Genomic DNA, 26,913 nt, shown 5'->3' with positions numbered 1-26,913 from the left:
AAGAAGACTGACGCTGATGGTAATGTTACTGTCTACAAAGCTCGACTTGTCGCAAAAGGTTTTCGGCAAGTTCAAGCGATTGACTACGATGAGACCTTCTCACCTGTAGCGATGCTTAAGTCCGTCCGAATCATGTTAGCAATTGCCGCATTTTATGATTATGAAATTTGGCAGATGGATGTCAAAACTGCATTCCTGAATGGATTTCTGGAAGAAGAGTTGTATATGATGCAACCGGAAGGTTTTGTCGATCCAAAGGGAGCTAACAAAGTGTGCAAGCTCCAGCGATCCATTTATGGACTGGTGCAAGCCTCTCGGAGTTGGAATAAACGTTTTGATAGTGTGATCAAAGCATTTGGTTTTATACAGACTTTCGGAGAAGCCTGTATTTACAAGAAAGTGAGTGGGAGCTCTGTAGCATTTCTGATATTATATGTGGATGACATATTGCTGATTGGAAATGATATAGAATTTCTGGATAGCATAAAGGGATACTTGAATAAAAGTTTTTCAATGAAAGACCTCGGTGAAGCTGCTTACATATTAGGCATTAAGATCTATAGAGATAGATCAAGACGCTTAATTGGACTTTCACAAGCACATACCTTGACAAGATTTTGAAGAAATTCAAAATGGATCAAGCAAAGAAAGGATTCTTGCCTGTATTACAAGGTGTGAAGTTGAGTAAGACTCAATGCCCGACCACTGCAGAAGATAGAGAGAATATGAAAGATGTTCCCTATGCATCAGCCATAGGCTCTATCATGTATGCAATGCTGTGTACCAGACCTGATGTGTGCCTTGCTATAAGTTTAGCAGGGAGGTACCAAAGTAATCCAGGAGTGGATCACTGGACAGCGGTCAAGAACATCCTGAAATACCTGAAAAGGACTAAGGATATGTTTCTCGTATATGGAGGTGACAAAGAGCTCACCGTAAAAGGTTACGTTGATACAAGCTTTGACACTGATCCGGACGATTCTAAATCGCAAACCGGATACGTGTTTACTTTAAACGGTGGAGCTGTCAGTTGGTGCAGTTCTAAACAAAGCGTCGTAGCGGGATCTACATGTGAAGCGGAGTACATAGCTGCTTCGGAAGCAGCAAACGAAGGAGTCTGGATGAAGGAGTTCATATCCGATCTAGGTGTCATACCTAATGCATCGGGTCCAATGAAAATCTTTTGTGACAATGCTGGTGCAATTGCCTTGGCAAAGGAATCCAGATTTCACAAAAGGACCAAACACATCAAGAGACGCTTCAACTCCATCCGGGATCTGGTCCAGGTGGGAGACATAGAGATTTGCAAGATACATACGGATCTGAATGTTGCAGACCCGTTGACTAAGCCTCTTCCACGAGCAAAACATGATCAGCACCAAAGCTCCATGGGTGTTAGAATCATTACAGTGTAATCTAGATTATTGACTCTAGTGCAAGTGGGAGACTGAAGGAAATATGCCCTAGAGGCAATAATAAAGTTATTATTTATTTCCTTATAATCATGATAAATGTTTATTATTCATGCTAGAATTGTATTAACCGGAAACATAATACATGTGTGAATACATAGACAAACAAAGTGTCACTAGTATGCCTCTACTTGACTAGCTCGTTAATCAAAGATGGTTATGTTTCCTGACCATGAACAATGAGTTGTTATTTGAGTAACGAGATCACATCATTAGTTGAATGATCTGATTGACATGACCCATTCCATTAGCTTAGCACCTGATCGTTTAGTATGTTGCTATTGCTTTCTTCATGACTTATACATGTTCCTATGACTATGAGATTATGCAACTCCCGTTTGCCGGAGGAACACTTTGGGTGCTACCAAACATCACAACGTAAGTGGGTGATTATAAAGGAGCATTACAGGTGTCTCCAAAAGTAGATGTTGGGTTGGCGTATTTCGAGATTAGGATTTGTCACTCCGATTGTCGGAGAGGTATCTCTGGGCCCTCTCGGTAATGCACATCACATAAGCCTTGCAAGCACTGCAACTAATATGTTAGTTGTGAGATGATGTATTACGGAACGAGTAAAGAGACTTGCCAGTAACGAGATTGAACTAGGTATTGGATACCGACGATCGAATCTCGGGCAAGTAACATACCGATGACAAAGGGAACAGCGTATGTTGTTATGCGGTCTGACCGATAAAGATCTTCGTAGAATATGTAGGAGCCAATATGGGCATCCAGGTCCCGCTATTGGTTATTGACCGGAGACGTGTCTCGGTCATGTCTACATTGTTCTCGAACCCGTAGGGTCCGCACGCTTAAGGTTACGATGACAGTTATATTATGAGTTTACATGTTTTGATGAACCGAAGGAGTTCGGAATCCCGGATGAGATCGGGGACATGACGAGGAGTCTCGAAATGGTCGAGACGTAAAGATTCATATATTGGATGATATGGTTAGGCCAAGGGGTCAAGCCCATGAGGCTTTAGATCGGTGCAAAAAGGAGTTTTGCGGAGGCCAGGGGGCCAAACGCCGGAGACCCTGGCGTCTGGCCCTGGGCCAGACGCCGAGGCCCATGGCGTCTGGGCCAGACGCCAAGGATTGTGGCGTTTGGTCCTGGAGTCCGAGTGGGACTCTTGCCTTTCGGGCAAAACCGACGTTGAGGAGGCTTTTGCTCCAAGTTTCGACCCCGGGGCTCAACATATAAATAGAGGGGCAGGGCTAGCACCAAAGACACAACAAGTTGATCCACGTGATCTATTCCTTAGCCGTGTGCGGTGCCCCCTGCCACCATATACCTCGATAATACTGTAGCGGAGTTTAGGCGAAGCCCTGCTGCTGTAGTTCATCAAGATCGTCACCACGCCGTCGTGCTGACGGAACTCTTCCCCGACACTTTGCTGGATCGGAGTCCGGGGATCGTCATCGAGCTGAACGTGTGCTCGAACTCGGAGGTGCCGTAGTTTCGGTGCTTGATCGGTTGGATCTTGAAGACGTACGACTACTTCCTCTACGTCGTGTCATCGCTTCCGCAGTCGGTCTGTGTTGGGTACGTAGACAACACTCTCCCCTCGTTGCTATGCATCACATGATCTTGCGTGTGCGTAGGAAAATTTTTGAAATTACTACGAAACCCAACACATACGTTGTTCCCTTTGTCATCGGTATGTTACTTGCCCGAGATTCGATCGTCGGTATCTCAATACCTAGTTCAATCTCGCTACCGGCAAGTCTCTTTACTCGTTTCGTAATACATCATCCCGCAACTAACTCATTAGTTGCATTGGTTGCAAGGCTTAAGTGATGTGTATTACCAAGAGGGCCTGGAGATACCTCTCCGACAATCGGAGTGACAAATTCTAATCTCGAAATACGCCAACCCAACATGTACCTTCGGAGACACCTGTAGAGCTCCTTTATAATCACCCAGTTACGTTGTGATGTTTGGTAGCACACAAAGTGTTCCTCCGGTAAACGGGAGTTGCATAATCTCATAGTCATAGGAACATGTATAAGTTATGAAGAAAGCAATAGCAACATACTAAACGATCGTGTGCTAAGCTAACGGAATGGGTCATGTCAATCACATCATTCTCCTAATGATGTGATCCCGTTAATCAAATGACAACACATGTCTATGGTTAAGAAACATAACCATCTTTGATCAACAAGCTAGTCAAGTAGAGGCATACTAGTGACACTCTGTTTGTCTATGTATTCACACATGTATTATGTTTCCGGTTAATATAATTCTAGCATGAATAATAAACATTTATCATGATATAAGGAAATAAATAATAACTTTATTATTGCCTCTAAGGCATATTTCCTTCAGTCTCCCACTGACACTAGAGTCAATAATCTATATTACACAGTAATGATTCTAACACCCATGGAGCCTTGGTGCTGATCATGTTTTGCTCGTGGAAGAGGCTTAGTCAACGGGTCTGCAACATTCAAATCCTTATGTATCCTGCAAATCTCTATGTCTCCCACCTGGACTAGATCCCGGATGGAGTTGAAGCGTCTCTTAATGTGCTTGGTTCTTTTGTGAAATCTGGATTCCTTCGTCAAGGCAATTGCACCAGTATTGTCACAAAAGATTTTCATTGGACCCGATGCACTAGGTATGACACCTAGATCGGATATGAACTCCTTCATACAGACTCCTTCGTTTGTTGCTTCTGAAGCAGCTATGTACTCCGCTTCACATGTAGATCCCACCACAACGCTTTGTTTAGAACTGCACCAACTGACAGCTCCACCATTCAATGTAAACACGTATCCGGTTTGCGATTTAGAATCGTCCGGATCAGTGTCAAAGCTTGCATCAACGTAACCATTTATGATGAGCTCTTTGTCACCTCCATAAACGAAAAACATATCCTTAGTCCTTTCAGGTATTTCAGGACGTTCTTGACCGCTGTCCAGTGATCCACTCCTGGATTACTTTGGTACCTCCCTGCTAGACTTATAGCGAGGCACACATCAGGTCTGGTACACAACATTGCATACATGATAGAGCCTATGGCTGAAGCATAGGGAACATCTTTCATCTTCTCTCTATCTTCTGCAGTGGTCGGACATTGAGTCTTACTCAACTTCACACCTTGTAACACAGGCAAGAACCCTTTCTCCGCCTGATCCATTTTGAACTTCTTCAAAACTTTGTCAAGGTATGTGCTTTGTGAAAGTCCAATTAAGCGTCTTGATCTATCTCTATAGATCTTAATGCCCAATATGTAAGCAGCTTCACCGAGGTCTTTCATTGAAAAACTCTTATTCAAGTATTCCTTTATGCTATCCAGAAATTCTATATCATTTCCGATCAATAATATGTCATCCACATATAATATCAGAAATGCTACAGAGCTCCCACTTACTTTCTTGTAAATACAGGCTTCTCCAAAAGTCTGTACAACAAATGCTTTGATCATACTATCAAAGCGTTTATTCCAACTCCGACAGGCTTGCACCAGTCCATAAATGGATCGCTGGAGCTTGCATACTTTGTTAGCTCCCTTTGGATCAACAAAACCTTCCGGTTGCATCATATACAACTCTTCTTCCAGAAAACCATTCAGGAATGCAGTTTTGACTTCCATCTGCCATATTTCATAATCATAAAATGCGGCAATCACTAACATGATTCGGACAGACTTAAGCATCACTACGGGTGAGAAGGTCTCATCGTAGTCAATCCCTTGAACTTGTCGAAAACCTTTTATGACAAGTCGAGCTTTGTAGACAGTAATATTACCGTCAGCGTCAGTCTTCTTCTTGAAGATCCATTTATTCTCAATTGCTTGCCGATCATCGGGCAAGTCAACCAAAGTCCACACTTTGTTCTCATACATGGATCCCATCTCAGATTTCCTGGCCTCAAGCCATTTTGCGGAATCTGGGCTCACCATCGCTTCTTCATAGTTCGTAGGTTCATCATGGTCTAGTAATATGACTTCCAGAACAGGATTACCGTACCACTCTGGTGCGGATCTTACTCTGGTTGATCTACGAGGTTTTGTAACAACTTGGTCTGAATTTTCATGATCATCATCATTAACTTCCTCACTAATTGGTGTAGGTGTCGCAGAAACCGATTTATGCGATGAACTACTTTCCAATAAGGGAGCAGGTACAGTTACCTCATCAAGTTCTACTTTCCTCCCACTCACTTCTTTCGAGAGAATCCTTCTCTAGAAAATTTCCAAACTTTGCAACAAAAGTCTTGCCTTCGGATCTGTGATAGAAGGTGTATCCAATAGTCTCCTTTTGATATCCTATGAAGACATATTTCTGCGATTTGGGTTCGAGCTTATCAGGTTGAAGCTTTTTCACATAAGCATCGCAACCCCAAACTTTAAGAAATAACAACTTTGGTTTCTTGCCAAACCACAGTTCATAAGGCGTCGTCTCAACGGATTTTGATGGTGCCCTATTTAACATGAATGCAGCTGTCTCTAAAGCATAACCCCAAAACGATAGCGGTAAATCAGTAAGAGACATCATAGATCGTACCATATTCAAGTAAAGTACGATTACGACGTTCGGACACACCATTACGATGTGGTGTTTCGGGTGGCGTGAGTTGCGAAACTATTCCGCATTGTTTCAAATGTAGACCAAACTCGTAACTCAAATATTCTCCTCCACGATCAGATCGTAGAAACTTTATTTTCTTGTTACGATGATTTTCAACTTCACTCTGGAATTCTTTGAACTTTTTAAATGTTTCAGACTTATGTTTCATTAAGTAGATATACCATATCTGCTTAAATCATCTGCGAAGGTGAGAAAATAACGATATCCGCCACGAGCCTCAACATTCATCGGACCACATACATCAGTATGTATGATCTCCAACAAATCTGTTGCTCTCTCCATAGTACCGGAGAACGGCGTTTTAGTCATCTTGCCCATGAGGCACGGTTCGCAAGTACCAAGTGATTCATAATCAAGTGGTTACAAAAGACCATCAGTATGGAGTTTCCTCATGCGCTTTACACCGATACGACCTAAACGGCAGTGCCACAAATAAGTTGCACTATCATTATTAACTCTGCATCTTTTGGCTTCAACATTATGAATATGTGTATCACTACAATCGAGATTCAACAAAAATAGACCATTCTTCAAGGGTGCATGACCATAAAAGATATTACTCATATAAATAGAACAACCATTATTCTCAGATTTAAATGAATAACCATCTCGCATTAAACAAGATCCAGATATAATATTCATGCTCAACGCTGGCACTAAATAACAATTATTTAGGTCTAAAACTAATCCCGAAGGTAGATGTAGAGGTAGCGTGCCGACTGCGATCACATCGATTTTGGAACCATTTCCCACGCGCATCATCACCTCGTCCTTAGCCAATCTTCGCTTAATCCGTAGTCCCTGTTTCGAGTTGCAAATATTAGCAACAGAACCAGTATCAAATACTCAGGTGCTACTGCGAGCATTAGTAAGGTACACATCCATAACATGTATATCACATATACCTTTGTTCACCTTGCCATCCTTCTTATCTGCCAAATACTTGGGGCAGTTCCGCTTCCAGTGACCAGTCTGCTTGCAGTAGAAGCACTCAGTTTCAGGCTTAGGTCCAGACTTGGGTTTCTTCTCCTGAGCAGCAACTTGCTTCCTGTTCTTCTTGAAGTTCCCCTTCTTCTTCCCTTTGCCCTTTTTCTTGAAACTATTGGTCTTGTTGACCATCAACACTTGATGCCCCTTCTTGATTTCTACCTTCGCAGCTTTTAGCATTGCGAAGAGCTCGGGAATCGTCTTTTCCATCCCTTGCATATTATAGTTCATCACAAAGCTCTTGTAGCTTGGTGGCAGTGATTGGAGAATTCTGTCAATGACGCTATCATCCGGAATATTAACTCCCAGTTGAATCAAATGATTATTATACCCAGACATCTTGAGTATACGCTCACTGACAGAACTGTTCTCCTCCATCTTGCAGCTATAGAACTTATTGGAGACTTCATATCTCTCAATCCGGGCATTTGCTTGAAATATTAACTTCAACTCCTGGAACATCCCATATGCTCCATGACGTTCAAAATGTTGTTGAAGACCCGGTTCTAAGCCGTAAAGCATGTCACACTGAACTATCGAGTAGTCATCAGCTTTGCTCTGCCAGACGTTCATAACATCTGGTGTTGCTCCTGTAGCAGGCCTAGCACCTAACGGTGCTTCCAGGACGTAATTCTTCTATGCAGCAATGAGGATAATCCTCAAGTTACGGACCCAGTCCGTGTAATTGCTACCATCATCTTTCAACTTTGCTTTCTCAAGGAACACATTAAAATTCAACGGAACAACAGCACAGGCCATCTATCTACAATCAACATAGACAAGCAAGATACTATCAGGTACTAAGTTCATGATAAATTTAAGTTCAATTAATCATATTATTAAAGAACTCCCACTTAGATAGACTTCCATCTAATCCTCTAAGTGATCACGTGATCCATATCAACTAAACCATGTCCGATCATCACGTGAGATGGAGTAGTTTCAATGGTGAACATCACTATGTTGATCATATCTACTATATGATTCACGCTCGACCTTTAGGTCTCCGTTTTCCGAGGCCATATATGTTATATGCTAGGCTCGTCAAGTTTAACCTGAGTATTCCGCGTGTGCAACTGTTTTGCACCCGTTGGATTTGAACGTAGAGCGTATCACACCCGATCATCATGTGGTGTCTCAGCATGAAGAACTTTCGCAACGGTGCATACTCAGGGAGAACACTTATACTTTGATAATTTAGTGAGGGATCATCTTATAATGCTACCGTCAATCAAAGCAAGATAAGATGCATAAAAGATAAACATCACATGCAATCAATATAAGTGATATGATATGGCCATCATCATCTTATGCTTGTGATCTCCATCTCCGAAGCACCCTCATGATCACCATCGTCACCGGCGCGACACCTTGATCTCCATCGTAGCATCGTTGTCGTCTCGCCAATCTTATGCTTCTACGACTATCGCTACCGCTTAGTGATAAAGTAAAGCATTACAGGGAGATTGCATTGCATACAATAAAGCGACAATCATATGGCTCCTGCCAGTTGCCGATAACTTGGTTACAAAACATGATCATCTCATACAATAAAATTTAGCATCATGTCTTGACCATATCACATCACAACATGCCCTGCAAAAACAAGTTAGACATCCTCTACTTTGTTGTTGCAAGTTTTACGTGGCTGCTACGGGCTTAGCAATAACCGTTCTTACCTATGCATCAAAACCACACCGATAGTTTGTCAAGTTGGTCTTGTTTTAACCTTCGCAAGGACCGGGCGTAGCCATACTCGGTTCAACTAAAGTGAGAGAGACAGACACCCGCCAGTCACCTTTAAGCAACGAGTGCTCACAACGGTGAAACCAGTCTCACGTAAGCGTACGCGTAATGTCGGTCCGGGCCGCTTCATCTCACAATACCGCCGAACCAAAGTATGACATGCTGGTAAGCAGTATGACTTATATCGCCCACAACTCACTTGTGTTCTACTCGTGCATATGACATCTACGCATAAAACCTGGCTCGGATGCCACTGTTGGGGAACGTAGTAATTTCAAAAAAATTCCTACGCACACGCAAGATCATGGTGATGCATAGCAACGAGATGAGAGAGTGTTGTCTACGTATCCTCATAGACCGAAAGCGGAAGCGTTAGCACAACGCGGTTGATGTAGTCGTACGTCTTCACGATCCGACCGATCAAGTACCGAACGCACGGCACCTCCGAGTTCAGCACACGTTCAGCCCGATGACGTCCCTCAAACTCCGATCCAGCCGAGTGTTGAGGGAGAGTTTCGTCAGCACGACGGTGTGGTGACGATGTTGATGTTCTACCGATGCAGGGCTTCGCCTAAGCACCGCTACAGTATTATTTAGGTGGACTATGGTGGAGGGGGGCACCACACACGGCTAAAAGATCAACTCGATCAATTGTTGTGTCTATGGGGTGCCCCCCGCCCACGTATATAAAGGAGCAAGGGGGGGTGGCCGGCCAGGAGGAGGGCGCGCCAGGAGGAGTCCTACTCCCACCGGGAGTAGGATCCCCCCTTTTCCTAGTTGGAATAGGATTCGGGAGGGGGAAAGAGGAGAGAGAGAAGGAAGGGGGGCGCCGCCCGCCTCTCCTTGTCCTATTCGGACTAGGGGGAGGGGCGCGCTGCCCAGCCCTGGCCACCTCTCCTCTCTTCCACTAAAGCCCACTAAGGCCCATTTACCTCCCGGGGGGTTCCGGTAACCTCCCGGTACTCCGGTAAAATCCTGATTTCACCCGGAACACTTTCGATATCCAAACAAGGCTTCCAATATATCAATCTTTATGTCTCGACCATTTCGAGACTCCTCGTCATGTCCGTGATCACATCCTGGACCCCGAACAACCTTCGGTACATCAAAACATATAAACTCATAATAAAACTATTATCGTAACGTTAAGCGTGCGGACCCTACGGGTTTGAGAACTATGTAGATATGACCGAGACACGTCTCCGGTCAATAACCAATAGCGGAACCTGGATGCTCATATTGGCTCCCACATATTCTACGAAGATCTTTATCGGTCAGACCGCATAACAACATACGTTGTTCCCTTTGTCATCGGTATGTTACTTGCCCGAGATTCGATCATCGGTATCTCAATACCTAGTTCAATCTCGTTACTGGCAAGTCTTTTTACTCGTTCCGTAATACATCATCCCGCAACTAACTCATTAGTTGCATTGCTTGCAAGGCTTAAGTGATGTGCATTACCGAGAGGGCCCAGAGATACCTCTCCGACAATCTGAGTGACAAATCCTAATCTCGAAATACGCCAACCCAACATGTACCTTCGGAGACACCTGTAGAGCTCCTTTATAATCACCCAGTTACGTTGTGACGTTTGGTAGCACACAAAGTGTTCCTCCGGTAAACGAGAGTTGCATAATCTCATAGTCATAGGAACTTGTATAAGTTATGAAGAAAGCAATAGCAACATACTAAACGATCGTGTGCTAAGCTAACGGAATGGGTCATGTCAATCACATCATTCTCCTAATGATGTGATCCCGTTAATCAAATGACAACACATGTCTATGGTTAGGAAACATAACCATCTTTGATCAACAAGCTAGTCAAGTAGAGGCATGCTAGTGAAACTCTGTTTGTCTATGTATTCACACATGTATTATGTTTCCGGTTAATACAATTCTAGCATAAATAATAAACATTTATCATGATATAAGAAAATAAATAATAACTTTATTATTGCCTCTAGGGCATATTTCCTTCAGGATCTGGGCGCCCGTGCACCGCCGCGAGCCCGCTGCCTCCGGGATCCGCCACGCCGTCGGGAGGGCCGCACCCCGTGGATCAGGACGCCTGCGCCGCCGCGGATCCGGGAGAGGGAGGAGAGACCCTCCGCCGCCGCCGTCGCACGCACGGGCTTTGCCCGGTGCCGACCATTTGCAGCGGCAGAGGGGGAGAAGGGCGCAGGAGGGTTACTAGGCGGCGGCAGCTGAGCCCTCCCAAGCCGCCCGCGGGGGAGGCGACGCGAGAGTGAATGCGATAGGGGACGCGAGAAGAAACCAATATCACTTGATAAGTTCTTTAGTGGCGAGCGATTTTCTGGTTTAGGAGACGCCGAGAGCGTCGAGAAAGAAAAAAGGTTAAGAGAGTTTGAATTTGTCGCTGTTTGATGAAACCAGATGTCATGGTGCTTAACACGTATTTTTGAATTAAAATAACAATCTGATAAATGTGTATATTTCTATTATTTCATAGCAATGCACGGTCATCCGGCTTTTGCCCGTAGCAATGTAGAGTGGTTGCTGATTCTCAACATCGTTTTATGTCTTTTTTAGGATATACTATATAATAAATCTGTTTAATGTCTTGGAAAACGAAACACACTTTAAAAAGAAAAAAAAAACAAAGTTCTACTAGTATTTGAGTAGTGCTCGGACGAAAACTCCGTGACGTCCCGTGGTCTCGGCCTAATCTAGACTCTGAAATTTTGAGGTCTCATCCTCTGAGAAGCCAAGCGCTGCCGCCGGCGTCCCCATCAACCGTTGCCGACGTCGCCCTAAACCCAGGTACCCATCACCGATCACCACGCGGGTCGATTTTTCCTAGCCAGATCCATAATTTCCTCTCTCCATCTGCAGTCGTCGTGATCCCGGTGTCGCCTGCCTACGCCCTCCCATGGAGGAGAAGGAGGGGACCTTCGAGAGGAACACCAAGCCGAGGCTAGACGACCATCCCGGGGCGATGTCGGCCAGCCTGCTCACCGACGACCTCATCCTGGAGATCCTCTCCCGCCTCCCCGCCAGATCCCTCAACCAATTCAAGTGCGTCTCCGTGCCCTGGCGCGACCTCATCACCGACCCCACCAACCGCAGGAAGCTGCCCCAGGCCCTCGCCGGCTTCCTCTACATGGCCGTCAGCAACAATCGTCGGATCCACCACCACTTCGCCAGCGTCTACGGTGCCGTGGCCCCGTTCGACCCTGCACTCCATTACCTGCGCCCTAACAAGGACGAGGGCATAACCCAGGTGGACGCCTGCAATGGCCTCCTTCTCTACCGCCGCTACAAGAAGAACAAGGCGACCCCTTGGATAGAGGACGCTTGCCATTTTGTGGTGTGCAATCCCGCCACCGGGAGGTGGGTGGAGCTGCCCCATCCACCTCAACCACAGGAGCCAGCCAACAGCCGTAACCATACCACAGGCCTGGCTTTCGATCCAGTGGTCTCGTCTCATTTCCACGTTCTTTGTTTCGAGTACAACTTTCCAGGAGCTTACATCAAGGGAGTGAACATCTACTCGTCGAGGGCAGGAGCTTGGAGTCGCAGGGATAGTGGGATGGTCGAAAAAGTTATCCTGTGTAGTAAATGTGTCTATGTCGGTGGTATGCCATACGTTATAGGCAACCTGAAGCACATCAACGGCGAGTATGTGCTGGTCGGTGTGGACATGGAGGGGAAAGTGTGGAAAACTATCCGCGTGCCGTATGGTCGAAGCTTTGGTACGATTGGGGTGTCGCAGGGGTGCCTACACTATGCTATAGCTTCTGTCGATGATAACAATAAAATCCTGGTTTCTGAGATAGCGCTCTGGTGCCTCAAAGATCATGACAGTAAAGAATTGGTCCTGAAGCACACTGCCAGCCTCGATAAGCTTATGAGCATGACGGGGCTGGTGTACCAGGTGGCTGAGATTCATCCAGATTGCGACACCATTTTCCTGGTTCAGCTTGGAGGTGATACCTTGGTATCATATGATATGCGGCATCAGAAAGTTGGTTGTATCCTTAATCTTAAGAAACACAGTATACACAAATTTCTACCTTATGTTCCTCTGTTCTCAGAGTCATTAGCAGGTGCTGATGGGCACTAATTTTACCTTTGAACCACGCTTGTGCTTCCTTCGGGAATTGGCTATTCTGTCGGCTGAATTACTTGTTTGTGTACGTCTGAATCTGCTTCAATCATGCTGGTGCTTACACTCCGGCTTGCTTGATTTCCAGTTCAGAACAATGGCTGGTAAACCTACAGATTAAGTATATTGTCATTTTGAAATAACATTGTTACCCTTGTTCTTGTTTGCCTAGCACTCACAGTTGTTCTGGACATGTATTACTTCCATGAGGCTAAATTATTTTGTAATCAGCTTTCTTGTCCATAACAATCAGTTATTTGATTATCCTAAATCTTAAGTCATATTGTCAACCTTCTAGTGTACTAAAGGGTTCAATCAGACTGGTTACTCGTGCGATCTCTAGTTGACTTTGTGCATTCTGTATTTTGGCAAAGCAATACCTTTGCGCAGATTCTTTATTTTGTTTGCTGTGGCTAATGATTCGATAGATGCCACAGATAAATTATGCATTCTGTATTTTGGCAAAGCACTACCTTTGAGCAAATTCTTTATTTATATGTGTCGTACCATCGATGATTTGGTACGATTGGATCACCACATGGGTGCTTACACTATGCTATAGCTTCTGTCGATGATGACAACAAAGTCCTGGTTTCTGAGATAGCACTCTGGTGCCTCAAGGATCGCAATAGTAAAGAATTGGTCCTGAAGCATACTGTCAGCATCGATAAGCTTATGAGCATGACCGGGCAGAAGCATGAGGTGGTTGGGATTCATCCAGATTGCGATACCATTTTCCTGGTTTCATATGAACTTGATACATTGGTATCATACGATATGCGGCATCAGAAAGTTGTTCGTATCCTTAATCTTGAGAAAGAGAACGCACAACGGTTTCTGCCTTATGTTCCTCTGTTCTCAGAGTCATTAGCAGACGCAGATGGGCAGTAGCTTTACCTTCAAACCAAGAATGTGCTTCCTCCCAAGAACCGTCTCTTCTTCCGGCTGAACAATTTGTCTGTGTACTTCAGAATCTTCTTCAATCATACTGCTCAATTTGCTACTGCTTACACTCCTGCTGGCTTGGTTTTCTGTTCAGAGCAATGCCTGGTAAACCCCACAGCTTAAGTATAATGTCATTTCCAAAGAACGTTGTTACCCCTGTTCTTGTTTGCCTAGCACTGGCTGTTGTTCTGGACATGTATGTATTAGCTCCAGGGGCTAAATTATACTGTAATCGGCCTCCTTGTCCATGAAAATCAGTTATTATGATTATCCTAAATCCTAGTGCATATTGTCAACCTGCTAGTGTACTACAGTCTTCAATCAGACTGGTTATTGCCTTACTCGTGCTATGTCTAGTTTATTTTTGCAAATGCTACCTTTGAGCTAGTTATTTTTATTTATGATTTCTGTAGATAATGGATTCAGTACATCTTTGGATCTGTTAACCACAGATAAATCACATTGTAATGTGCAAATATGAAATAAAATTGCAAGCTTTGATGCAAAAATTTCGTGCTGGGTGTATGCGCATTTGGTCCCTTCTCAGGTGATAAACCAAGGTAGTACTTAACATATAAGTTTGTGCTTCAACTATGAAAATAGGATTTTTGACAGGTGCCAGGACAGAGCATTTGTTGTGCTAGAAGGTAGTGGCCATAACATATAGGCCTGTCTGTCTGGCTTAGACGCTTAGCGTTGTGCACTCTTAACTTAACAGCCATATACTGCAGCCTGGGTAATGCAGCAGAGTCTGCCATGTGGCTGTATGCATCGAAACTGTACCCGGCAAGAAAGAAAAATCACCGTGTACATCATCAGACTCCAAAATTCTATCGAAAATGGAAATCCTAATGTCAATTTCTTGCTGTGCTTTAACTACCATGGAAACCTGCAAGTTTGAGAATCTTATTTAGTAATAGCAAACAAATCAGCATACTGCCGGAGTGCCGGTGCTTCATGATTTGGTAGAGAGGCAAAAAAGCAGAATGAAGCAAAGGGCCCTGCATACACTGTGAAGACAGCAAGGCAGTGGATTGTTCAGTCCTTACTTAGGGAGGAGGAAATTTGCCAAAGCGCGCTTGCAGCTTGGGAGCCTCATACTCTAATTACACATGTAATTAATTAGTACTAGTGGATAACAGTGACCGAGCACAAACATAACATTGTTTCCACATGTTGGCAGTGGAAAGATATTTTTATTAGCTCATTCGATTCAATCTGCTGTTGTGCATTAATCACTCATCTTACTGAATGTGTAGTAGTACTACTGTTCGTTGTATGTCGAATGGTTTTCTTTTATCTAGGAGTTATTCAGTTCAGCAATTCATGGTCATATATGCCAATATTTTCAAACCGTGCATTTATATGTATATTCGATATAACTGACTGTGAGATGACATTAGCCTAACAAACACAACTGTACACATATAGCTCGTTACATGGCTTGATCTATCTGGGGAATGCTGGGAAAAGAAATATGGTGGTGGCCTTTTGATAGTATTGTAATCACTTCACTCTAAAATGAATTAATACAAGAGTACATACAGTAATATCTATACCATCTCTCTCTGCTAGTGTCATATGTGCCAGTACGGTCCTAAACTGATTTAATATTTTTGCATGGAGTCCCTGATCACATGGTTAGTTATGTTGTTCTAGTCGCATTCGATGATTCTTACAGAGAGAAAAAATCAGTGATGTGTGGTTTTCCATTTGGTTCTTTTAGGTAAGATGCTCAAGTAAAATTCAGAAGTGATTAGTGGAGTACTTTTACAGGAAAAAACCATAGCCACGATTTGCCATTGGATGATCCCTCTGGCAGCTCCTTTGTTTTGATGCTGCACGCATCTTCGACACCCTTCCGGTAGATGGCCATGCCTTTCCCAAAGCACTATATTGGGTGAGCCTGTTTGTTGACTAAAATCAGAAGTGCTTCCACCGGAGCTGGTCCATGCAGCAATGGGAAGGTCCTTTGGCCCACTATGCAAGCCAGGACTCAGGGGGCGCTGTCTAAGCTCAGTCTTCAGATGTAAAACTTGCGAAATGAACAAGATTTTACTAGGTACGACAAGACAATGAAGTGTATTATTTTTGCTAGGTACGTCAAATGAGAAGAAAGAAAAAAAAATGTTTCGGAATAGGCCCATCTTGGCCGACATAGGGGAGAAATAGAAACGTATTATTTTTCGCTGCTCCACAATTGAATTGAAGAAAGAAAAAGTGTGGAGCAGCCTAGCTCAGCCCACGCGTCAGAGAAACATAAAAGGGTGTGTGGTATATTGGTAGATAGATGACGGCCGAAACTATAATTGGACGGAAGAATCCTTCCTTCCTTTAATATTAGTATAATAATTAGTATATATAAAAAATGGATTAGGGTAACAAAGTGACAGGAATTTTATATCGGTGCAAAATTTCAATAACCCCATCGAGGCGATGACGGACTTTGCGACATCTGGTTCATGACCATGGATGGCACGGATCATGTTGCTTGCAGCCAACAACAACAATCAAACCATCAACAAAATCTAGGAGGTTGACGGCATCTCGACGAATATTGTTGTGAGTAATTGGAAATTTTCTTACAGAGCACGATGATTAATTTTTGAATGGATGCACATTTTTTTATAACTTGCATTTTTTAATAGGCACGCATTTTTGGGATTGGTGAACATTTTTTGAAATTAATAAACATTTTTTATTGATGAACATTATTTTCTAATGCATGAAGATTTTTAATCAGCGGACCTTTTTTGAATCGATGAACTTTTTTGAAATTCATGATCATTTTTTATTTTGTGTACATTGTTTTAAAAATCCATGAACATGTTTTGAATTCACAGAATTTTTGTTAAATTCATAAACATTTTACTACTTCTGGAACATTTTTCAAAATTCACATTTTTTAATTTGAAACTTTTCTGAAATCCCAAATTATATAAAGAAGAAAAAAAGAAAAAACGAAATAAGAAAACAGTGGCGTCCCTCCCCGCTCATGGGCCAGCCTAATAGGGCGCACGGTTTCTAAAACATCTTTTAATATTCAGACTTTCTTTTGAAATTTGGAACTTTCTGAAATCCCAAATCATTTTAAATAAGGAAAAATAGAAAAAATGAATAAAAAACGAAATAAGAAAAAGGGGAGTCCCGCCCCACTAATGGACCGGCACAATAGGGCACACCGGAGAGGAGCGTATAAATGGTAATATTCCTCTATGTTTCCAAACGACTTGTTGTTCCATTCATGCTCAACATTAGCAGGCAGGGGTTCGAGTCCGTGGGGAAGCATTTTTTTATACTTTTTAACGTAAAAAACGGCGATGGACGGAAAAACATAAAACATATGAAAAATATGTGATGGATCAAAAAAGTGGAGAAACAATCCGTCCTTTTAATATATAGGGATTGACTATTCGTCACCCTGGGTGAGGAATAGTTATTCTTCACCCCCCTCTATTTTACTACCAATGCACTGTAATTTTAAGTTCCGTAAATTTTGTCTTATTTCTGACGTAAAAAGAGACCGTAAGAAAATATATAATCACCGTAAAAAATATTTTATGTTATGTAAAATTACAAACGTAAAAATATAGTGTAAAATATACATAAAATCTAAATTTTCTTGTCTTAGTATTATATATATATATATATACATATATATATAAGTTATTCTTACATTTGTATATATATATATATACATATAATAGTGATGCTATTCAGCACCCAGGGTGCAGAATAAGTTATTCTTCACCCGAGGTAATTTTACGATCACTTCATAATTAAATTATATTTGGAATTAAAATAGTTACATTCTTATTGATTCACTATGTAAAATTTGGTATAAGAAAATGAAAATATAAGTCATAAGACAAGAAAATTTGGAGTTTATGTATATTTTACACTATGTTTTTACGTTTGTAATTTTACATAACATAAAATATTTTTTACGGCGATTATATATTTTCTTACGGTCTCTTATTACGTCAGAAATAAGACAAAACTTATGGAACGTAAAATTACAGTGCATTGGTGGTAAAATATAGGGGGTGAAGAATAACTATTCCTCACCCAGGGTGACGAATAGTCAATCCCTATATATATATTCGTCACCCTGGGCGAGGAATGCTTATTCCTCACCCCAGCCTATCTCTCACGGACAGAACTCAAAATGTAAGAAACAAAAGCATGTGGGGTAAAGTTACAGCTTGGAAAAGGAACTTCTCTCTTCCGTAAAGCAAAGGAGAGCACCATAATATTACCTCATGCATGCCAGTAATTTTACATCATGCATGTGTGCAACCTATATGGCGCATAAAAGTGGAAGTAAAGAAATCAAATGATGTTACCGTAATTTTACGGAGTGAGTAGCTGATGATGTGTTCCTATTTTTTAGGTATGTCTGGCTATTTTATGGATAATAATTTATATGGAACTTTTTTTATGTGACCGAGGAGGGGATTGGCATCATGTAGTTGTGGTCATGTATTTTCCAATCTTTGGACAATGAAGATTTTCCAAATATCTTTGTGTGTCTCACGGTCTGCCTCCTCAAACATATTTGTGGGCGTCTTCTCCTGGTGAAAGAACAGAGATATCATGATCACTATAAAAAGACACTACTGTTTCTTTTCGCACTACTGTTTCATCTTCTACCACAACATTTTCCAGATCGAGAGATATGGCAACCAGAGAGAGCATTTTACAAAGAAAACCATGCACAAACATATCTCTTATCATGCAAACCGAGCAATACCCAACCATTTTGTTGGTGTGACCAGAATGATGATACATAGTCCAGCAAAAGCATGCGAGAAAAGCACACAAGTAGGTAGAGCCTTGCTAGCTATCCTTAACCCCAGATAAAACATGAAAAAAAGACTCATTTGTACAAATCAGTGGGAAGATATCTAAAAAAATTCTTGCAAATCAGTTTAAGTGGCATACTCTTGTTTTGTGTGGCAATCGCCCGTATACATAGTCCATTGTACGATAGTAGAATAATGACTTTGTTATAGTGAGAAGAAACAAGAAGTTTTTAGATATTTGTCATACTCTGGTTTTGTGTGGCAATCACACGTATACACAGTCCATTATACGATAGTAGAAGAATGACTTTGTTGTAGTATATTCTTCTCACTACAACAAAGTCATTCTTCCAATATCTTATAATGGACTGTGTATACATGCGATTGCCACACAAAACAAGAGTATGACACTTGAACTGATTTGCAAGGATATTTCCTGGACCATGCTCTATATATTTGATATAGAATGGATTGAACAAGTAACTAATAAATATGGTCTGAGCTGGAGGCTACTAGACATTATATCATGAAGGAAAGAATAAGCCCCAATACTTGAGCTTGTAGGCACAATTTTTGATACCGGTTCAAATTTAGTAAGTTGACTAAATTAATTCACTTGAAAGCGTGGTAAGTTTGCTACATACACAACTAATTTTATTATGACAAATTACTATGTTGACTGAAAACAAGGAGGGTAAACATGTGTTATTGTCTAGTAGCTAGTAGTTAAGTAGATCGAAGCTTAGTTTGGGAAACTGAAGGCGATGCAGTGCAACTGACCTTGTATGGAAAACTGGATATATATATACGACACCTATCAGATTATGATTTTATCGATGTTGCCGCTGCACCCAACCTCAAGGCGGCTCGATGGCCTTTTTCCTCGATTCTTCATAAAAAAGACTAGCGTGTACAAGTAGTTGAACACTTCTCATATGAATATGACTATTTCGGAGCAGCAATAATACTGAACTTTGATATCCAAACGACAAAGATATCCGAAGGTTTTTCAAACAAAATCTCATGTTTCCCTAAATCTAACTACATTTACACATTTTGTAGAAAAAGGAGTGGGAAGTATTGAAGTAAGTACACAACAATAATCTTAGCATGCAGTGGTATGGTGCCTAAACAACAGTATTTTTTACAAGAAACTTTTGTTAATTTTACAATCATCTAACATAACCAAACAAAAGAATCAGGAGAAGGGGAGCCTGGGAGAGATGGAAATCTGAAAAACCTAGATTTTCGGGCAACGAAAAGGAAGACAAGTAAGAGGATGATGGAGGAATACTTACAGGAGAGAACCAAGCAGTTGTTGATGCAGGTATCACTGGCAATCGTTTATGGAGAGGGGAAGGTGGTGACACATAATCTCAGCTCGAAACGAGTATTTAGCTTGTAGGACAGCTATGCCCTAAAAAGTAAATATGGGGCTGAGATCAAAATAAAAAATACAATCCTTAACGTCTGCATATGGACAATCTATTCAAATTCAAATAACTGCATTTCTTACTAAATGTGACCAAACTGGAGCATGGAGCAGATACATCCCGTGGGAGAATAAATCAATACATGCTCATGGCATGGAAATCAGATCAGTCCACAATTAAATTCAGTTAACAACAGTATACCTATAACATTCTAAAATCATAACATAAAGACGAGAAGGTTGCTATTTTTACATGACATGGAAAGAAGATCATTCTATGATTTAATTCAGCTAACAACAGTATAACTAAGCTCTGAGAGAAATGCATCATCAAACCAACAAAAATAAAGGAAGAAATAGGATTTAGATAGACAGCCAAGCACAAATGCAGATTTAAGCCAACATGTATATGTCTAGCCTATGAGAAACATTACATGGCATTTGAAAAATGGAAACATCAAGGTTTGCAACCATCAAATCAACAAGTTTTGTTTGAGGATTCTCCAATCATGTCATAAATTAAATGATCAATATAGGATTTCTAAAATAAATTTGAGATTCAGAATGGGAGACATGCTACTGTGGTACAGTAGCTGATTCCTAATTGGGAATAAACATATACAGAGGCCAAAGCCAAACAATACTATATAATAAACCTACTAATGGGGCTTCCTGCAAAATACTCGTCCTGCATAACATGCCAATTAATCTAACCATCAGTACTTGACTAATCGGAAGAATACAGACGCACTCATGCACACACATACAGAGGGGGAGAAGGAAACAGGAAAAGAGAGAAACCTGTCCGGAGGGTAGCAGCTAGGACACGAAGGCCATGGAGCCTCGTCTAGCTCGTTAATGAAGTAAGGGCATCTTACGCAAGGTCTGCTTTCAAAGGTTGTAGGAAGGGGGTCGCTGTCGTCGCTACATACAGAGACTCCCTGTTGTTATGCGAAACAAAAAGGAAGTGGGATGGATTCCGGCCCCGATGGGACGACAACAGGATATGGCAGGGCTCGGGGGCGGGGAATCGCCAGCGCGACGAAGGGAGCGGAGGGTGGAGGCGGGTCGTGTCACGGCCGCCGGCCGACGAGGAAAACGCTGCTCGCCTCGACGCTGCACCCAGCCAACAGGGCCACTCCCAGCGTCGCGCAGATCCGAATCCACCGGCAGCTGCCGTCGGCACGCCGCGGAAACCTAGTCGCTCATCTCCGAACCGCTCTCCGCTTCCGTTCCCAAATAGCATCAAAAACTGGTGAATAAAAAACATTTGGTAGTGAATAAATTACTTCATCTTTTTTTTGAAGCTTATAAATCACCTCATCTGGTGAGCGGTGCGGGCGGGTGGGTGAGATGGAGTCCAGTCGCCTGAAGAGTGGTTGGGTCGATCGACTGGGGTGAGGAATTATTTATTCTTCACCCAGGGTCTTGAATAGAGTTTTTATATATATATATATATACTACAATAGCTTGCCACAGAACTAGTTAAGGGTTTCAACGGTGCAAAAGTTCTCAAAAATTCTGAAAAAAATACTGAACCAACACACCTATAATATAACATGATTCAACGGAGGGATTAACAAAATACAACTGCATGTGTCCTGGACGAAAAAAACAAATAGTTCAGTATATATTTATGTCGCAGTGAGCTGAAATGCTTGTTATTTTTGCCGAGGAAACATAAATGCATATTTTGAAAATCCCTCCGTTGGATCATCTTATTACATTAGAGAGATGTTCCCATATTTATTTCATATATTTTGAAAACTTTTAAACTGTTAAAAGTTTAGAAAGCCTAAACAAGTTCTGTGGCAAGCTATGGTAAACACAGTTTTACCTATATATATATATATATAGACTTGTTTGTATTTACAGAAGTTTTGGCTTCTCTGAAGTGTCTCTTAAAAAAATTGGAATGGAGAAAGTACCCTTAAAGTCTCATTTACAACATTTTTTTGAGACATGTCTCATTTACAACATGGCTCATACTCAACCGACTGGTTACTCGTGCGCGTTGGCCTTTCTGCGGCCGTCCAATCCGATTTTAATCGTAGAGTGTGCAGTGCAACATGGGGCCTGTAGCGTGCGCACGAAGAGAGAAATGCTCCCATGGTCGGCAACCCAGCTCCTCCAAAAAGGCTGACGGGTGCTACTGCGTGACATGGCGTAGTGCCGTGAGTGGGTGGCGCCACGATGGCGCCCGGTGACGCGGTCGGGCTGCAATGCTGCGAGCGGACTTCACCATGCAGGAATTCATCCGGTGATGCAACAAGGGTTATTGCGCTTCTTCGAGAGCATCGGAGTTTGCTGTGACGGCTACCAACGGTGGCGCCTGCCCAAGGTCTACATGCTTGACCCTCTCCCATTGCTATTACATGAGGAGTTGCCCACATCGCGGTCGATCATCATCCTCAATCTGTGGAAGGAGCAGGAGGAGTGTCTGGACTCGACACCCTCCAGATGTTGCCGAAGGGCAATGGTGTGTTGCGGCGACTTTCTTTTTGAATGATGGCAGTTCAACATCACACGGGGTTGTGTGGGGTAGAGAGGGGTCACGTGTCGATGTTGCCAATGGGGGCCACAGAAGCTCGCCCAAGTTGCAAGGATGAGTTGTTGGGATCCGCCATTGTTGGCAATGGTGGTCGCCAGTGCTCGTTTGCAACACCAACAATGTTTGCAGAGTGGTCTTTCTCAACCTTGTTTGTGTGTTGCAATGGGTGATGGTAATGTCGACCGTGTTGTGATGGTAGGTGACTAATCTGACGGCCACACGGTACAAATTCGTGACCCGACTGCAAAGCTGGCATCTGGTCGTGCCATCCAGACTGACTCGCTAGCACGACTGACACGACCCGTCATGGGTTAGCCACGACACGGGCTAAACGCGCCGTGCCTAACACGCGGCACGACAGGGGGCTGTGCTTGGGCCTAGAGGCTGGGCAGACAGGACGACATGACATGGCCTGTTTATCAAACTGGCGCCCGCTGCCGCACCTTGTGGGTCGGCCCAGGAACACTCACGGGATTTGTAGCGCGAAAACCTCCAAAAAATTTGCTCCAACGAGGATTCGAGCTTGAACCGCTCAATTAAAGACCGCAGTGCCTAAGCACTCGTGCTACTATGACGTAGTGATTGATAACAACGCGAAATGTTTAAAACATAGCTCTCCTATTTCTTGCACATACATTTCAAGGGGAAAAACGTGATTTTTTTGAAACAAATCGAACAAAAGTAAAGAAAATATGAATTAGAAAAATTTCATGCATTCAAAAAAGTTCACAAATTAGAAAAAAGTTCATCGATTTTGCAAAAAGTTCATTGATTTCGGAAAAAAGTTCATCAATTTTTCAAAAAAGCTCATGGGTTTCAAAAAAAGTTCATCGATTTGAAAAAAAGCTCATGGATTTAAAAAAAATGATCGATTTAAAAAAAAGTTCAAAGATTTTGGAAAAAGTTCATAAAATTAGTAAAAAATTCATCAAATTTGGGAAAAGGTCATCGATATTAAAAAGTTCACTGAAAAATGGAAAAAAATCAAAAAAATTATGAGAAAGTTCATCGATTTTAAAAAAAAAATCATCAATTTGGAAAATCAAGTTGATAAAAAAAGTTCACCAATTTTAAAAATAAGTTCACAACATTGAATTGTTTTCATCGATTTGAAAATAAGGAAGAAGAAAAAAGGGAAAGAAAGAAAAAAGGAAAAAGTAGAAGGAATAAAAGAATGGGAAAGATAAACATTATCAGACAAGGTAGGATAGAGGCCCAGGTACCCATCACCGACCACCACCCCGGTTTTCCCATCCAGATCGATAATTTCCTCTCTCCATCTGCAGATCGGCCTGACCTGACCCTGTGCCGGTGTCCCATGGAGGCGGAGACGGAGGGGACCTTCGAGAGGAACACCAAGCCGAGGCTGGACGACCATCCGGGGGCGACGGCGGCCAGCCTGCTCACCGACGATCTCATCCTGGAGATCCTCTCCCGTCTCCCCGCCAGATCCGTCCACCGCTTCAAGTGCGTCTCCGTGCTCTGGCGCGACCTCATCGCCGCCAACCGCAACAAGCTGCCCCACACCCTCGCCGGCTTCCTCTACAGGACCATCAGGAACGCTCGCCGCCACCACTTTGCCAGCGTCTCCGGCGGCGCCATCCCGTTCGACCCTTGCCTTCAGCCTAACAAGTACAAGGACATGACCCAGGTAGACTCCTGCAATGGCCTCCTCCTCTACCGCAGCTGTGCCAACAGGGATGATTTCCGTCTTGTGGTGTGCAATCCCGCCACCGGGAGGTGGGTGGAGTTACCCCCAAAGCCACAGGCGCCGGCGAGTACAAGTAGCCGTACCATAGGCTTGGCTTTCGATCCGGCGGTATCGCCCTATTTCCACGTTCTTTGTTTCGAGCAGACCTTGCAGGAAACTTACATGACAGGAGTGAACATCTACTCGTCGCAGACAGGAGCCTGGAGTCTTAGGGACAGTGGGACGGTTGAGAAAGTCACCCTCTTCCTCGGGAGTAGTAAATGTGTCTCTGTCGGCGGTATGCTGTACCTGAATGGGAAGCTGCACATCCGCGGCGATTTTGTGCTGGTGGGCGTGGGCATGGAGGGGAAAGTGTGGACAACCACCCCCTTGCCGTACCCTCGAATGTTTGGTATGACTGGATCGTCTCAAGGGTGCTTACACTATGCTATACCTCCTGCCGATGATAACAATAGAATCCTGTTCTCTAAGAGAGAAATCTGGTGCCTCAAGGATCGCAATAGTAAAGAATTGGTCTTGAAGCATACTGCCAACATTGATAAGCTTATGACCGGGCATAGTTATAGGGTGGTTGGGATTCATCCAGATTGCGATACCATCTTCCTGATCTCATATGAAGATGATACCTAGGTATCGTACGACATGCTGCATCAGAAAGTTGACCGTATAGTTAATCTTGAGAAAGATGATGCAGACCAATTTCTACCCTATGTTCCTCTGTTCTCAGAGTCATTAGCAGATTGACGCGGGCAGTTTTTTTTAACGTTCAAACCATGCTTGCGCTTCCTCCGAGAATTGGCTCTTGTGCCGGCTTAACTATCTGTCCGTGTGCTTCTGCATCTGCTTCAATCATGCCGGTGAATTTTCTGGTGCTTACACTCCTGCTTGCTTGATTTCCAGTTCAGAGTTCAGAGCAATGCCTGGTAAACCTACACATTAAATAGAACGTCCTGTCGAACTAACATTGTTACCCTAGTTCTTGTTTGCCTAGCACTGGCAGTTGTTCTGGACATGTATTACTTCCATGAGGCTAAGTTATACTGTAACCGGCCTTCTTGTCCATAACAATCAGTTATTATGATTATCCTGAATCTTAGTGCATATTGTCAACCTGCAAGTGTACTAAAAGGTTCAATCAGTCTGGTTACTGCCTTACTGGTGTGATATCTAGTTGTCTTTATTCATTCAGTATTTTGGCAAAGAGCTACCTTTGAGCAAGTTATTTTATTTACGTTTGTTTCTTGTGAATTCAGTACACTATTGATCTTTTAACCACAGAGAAATCACCTTAATACCAAAAATGAAATAGAATTGAAACCTTTTGATGGTTTTTTTTAGTGCCGGGTGCATGTGTGTTTCTACCTTATGTTCCTCTGTTCTCAGAGGCAGTAGGTGCATATGGGCAGTAGCAGTAGTTTTACCTTCAAACCATGCATGTCCTTGCTCTGAGAATTGGCTCTTCTCTCGGCTGAACTATTTATCTGCGTACTTCTGAATGTACTTGAATAATGCTGCTCAATTTGCTGGTGCTTACCCTCCTGCTAGCTGGATTTTTAGGTCAGAGCAATGTCTGATAAACCTACAGATTAAGCACAATGTCATTTCTAAAGAACATTGTTATCCTTGTTCTTGTTTACCTAGCACTGGATGTTGTTCTGGACATGTAATCTCTAGTTGAGTTTATGCATTCAGTATTTTGGCAAAGCACTATCTTTGAGCAAATTCTTTATTTATGTTTACTGTAGCTAATGATTCAGCAGAGCTTAGGATCTGTTGACCACAGAGAAACTGTAATAGTATAAAAAAATGAAATAGAATTGTGAGCCTTGATGAGAAAAAAATCGTGCCAGGTGTATTATTTGGCCCGTTGTTGTTATGTCAGGTAGGAACATATCATGTAAGCTTCACGTATGAAAATATGATTTTGGCAGGTTCCAGGACAGGGCATTTGCTGTGCTAGAAATGTAGTGGCCATACCAAACATTTAGGCTTGTCTTTCGGTTTAGACGCTTACTGTAGTGAGCTCTTAACAACCATATACTGAAGCCTGTGTAATGCAGTGCTGATGTGCCTTGCGGCTGTATGTGTCGAAACTGAGTCTTGTAATGCAAGGAAGAGGCAATGGAAAATTGCCAAAGTGTGCTTGCAGCTTCGGAACCGCGCACACTTGTATACTCTTCATTTCTGCTCTAATTTTGGGGTGCACTGGCAGTGTAGCAGTACCTGCATAATCGGACTATTTCAAAGATTTCAATCCGAGTTTTTCTTTCTTGTCAAGGTACATGTGTACTAGTAGCATTTACTAGCTTCCTTTCTTCTTGTACTCTAATTATCATTTAATTAATTTGTAGAACTAATGGTTAACAGTGGCGTAGCACAAAGATAACATGATGATGGGTTTATCACGAATCTTTCTGGATGTGTAGTATACTCCTGTTTATTCTATGTAGAATTGTTTTTCTTTTAGATAGGAGACATTCAGTTGAGTATTTTTTTTTTCAGATCATCCATGTATGTGTTGTTCGATATCACTG

General features: G+C 42.6%; 1 protein-coding gene across 1 annotated transcript; it reads left to right on the top strand.

Moving 5' to 3' along the window:
• Nucleotides 1-11,485: 11,485 nt before the first annotated feature.
• On the top strand, nucleotides 11,486-13,134 carry LOC123154049 (putative F-box protein At3g17480). Its single transcript, XM_044572852.1, has 2 exons — nucleotides 11,486-11,590; nucleotides 11,663-13,134. Exon 2 carries the CDS (start codon nucleotides 11,700-11,702, stop codon nucleotides 12,891-12,893), a length of 1,194 nt encoding a protein of 397 aa, XP_044428787.1. The 5' UTR covers nucleotides 11,486-11,590; nucleotides 11,663-11,699; the 3' UTR covers nucleotides 12,894-13,134.
• The last annotated feature ends 13,779 nt before the right edge of the window (nucleotides 13,135-26,913 follow it).

The sequence above is a fragment of the Triticum aestivum genome, chromosome 7A (assembly GCF_018294505.1).
Source record: "Triticum aestivum cultivar Chinese Spring chromosome 7A, IWGSC CS RefSeq v2.1, whole genome shotgun sequence".
Classification (NCBI taxonomy): domain Eukaryota; kingdom Viridiplantae; phylum Streptophyta; class Magnoliopsida; order Poales; family Poaceae; genus Triticum; species Triticum aestivum.
Note: the sequence above shows the minus strand (reverse complement) of the source record. Positions and strands in the feature narration are given on the sequence as shown.

Excerpts from the sequence above, each read along its gene's own strand:
- LOC123154049 (XM_044572852.1), top strand. The coding sequence starts at position 11,700 with ATGGAGGAGAAGGAGGGGACCTTCGAGAGGAACACCAAGCCGAGGCTA.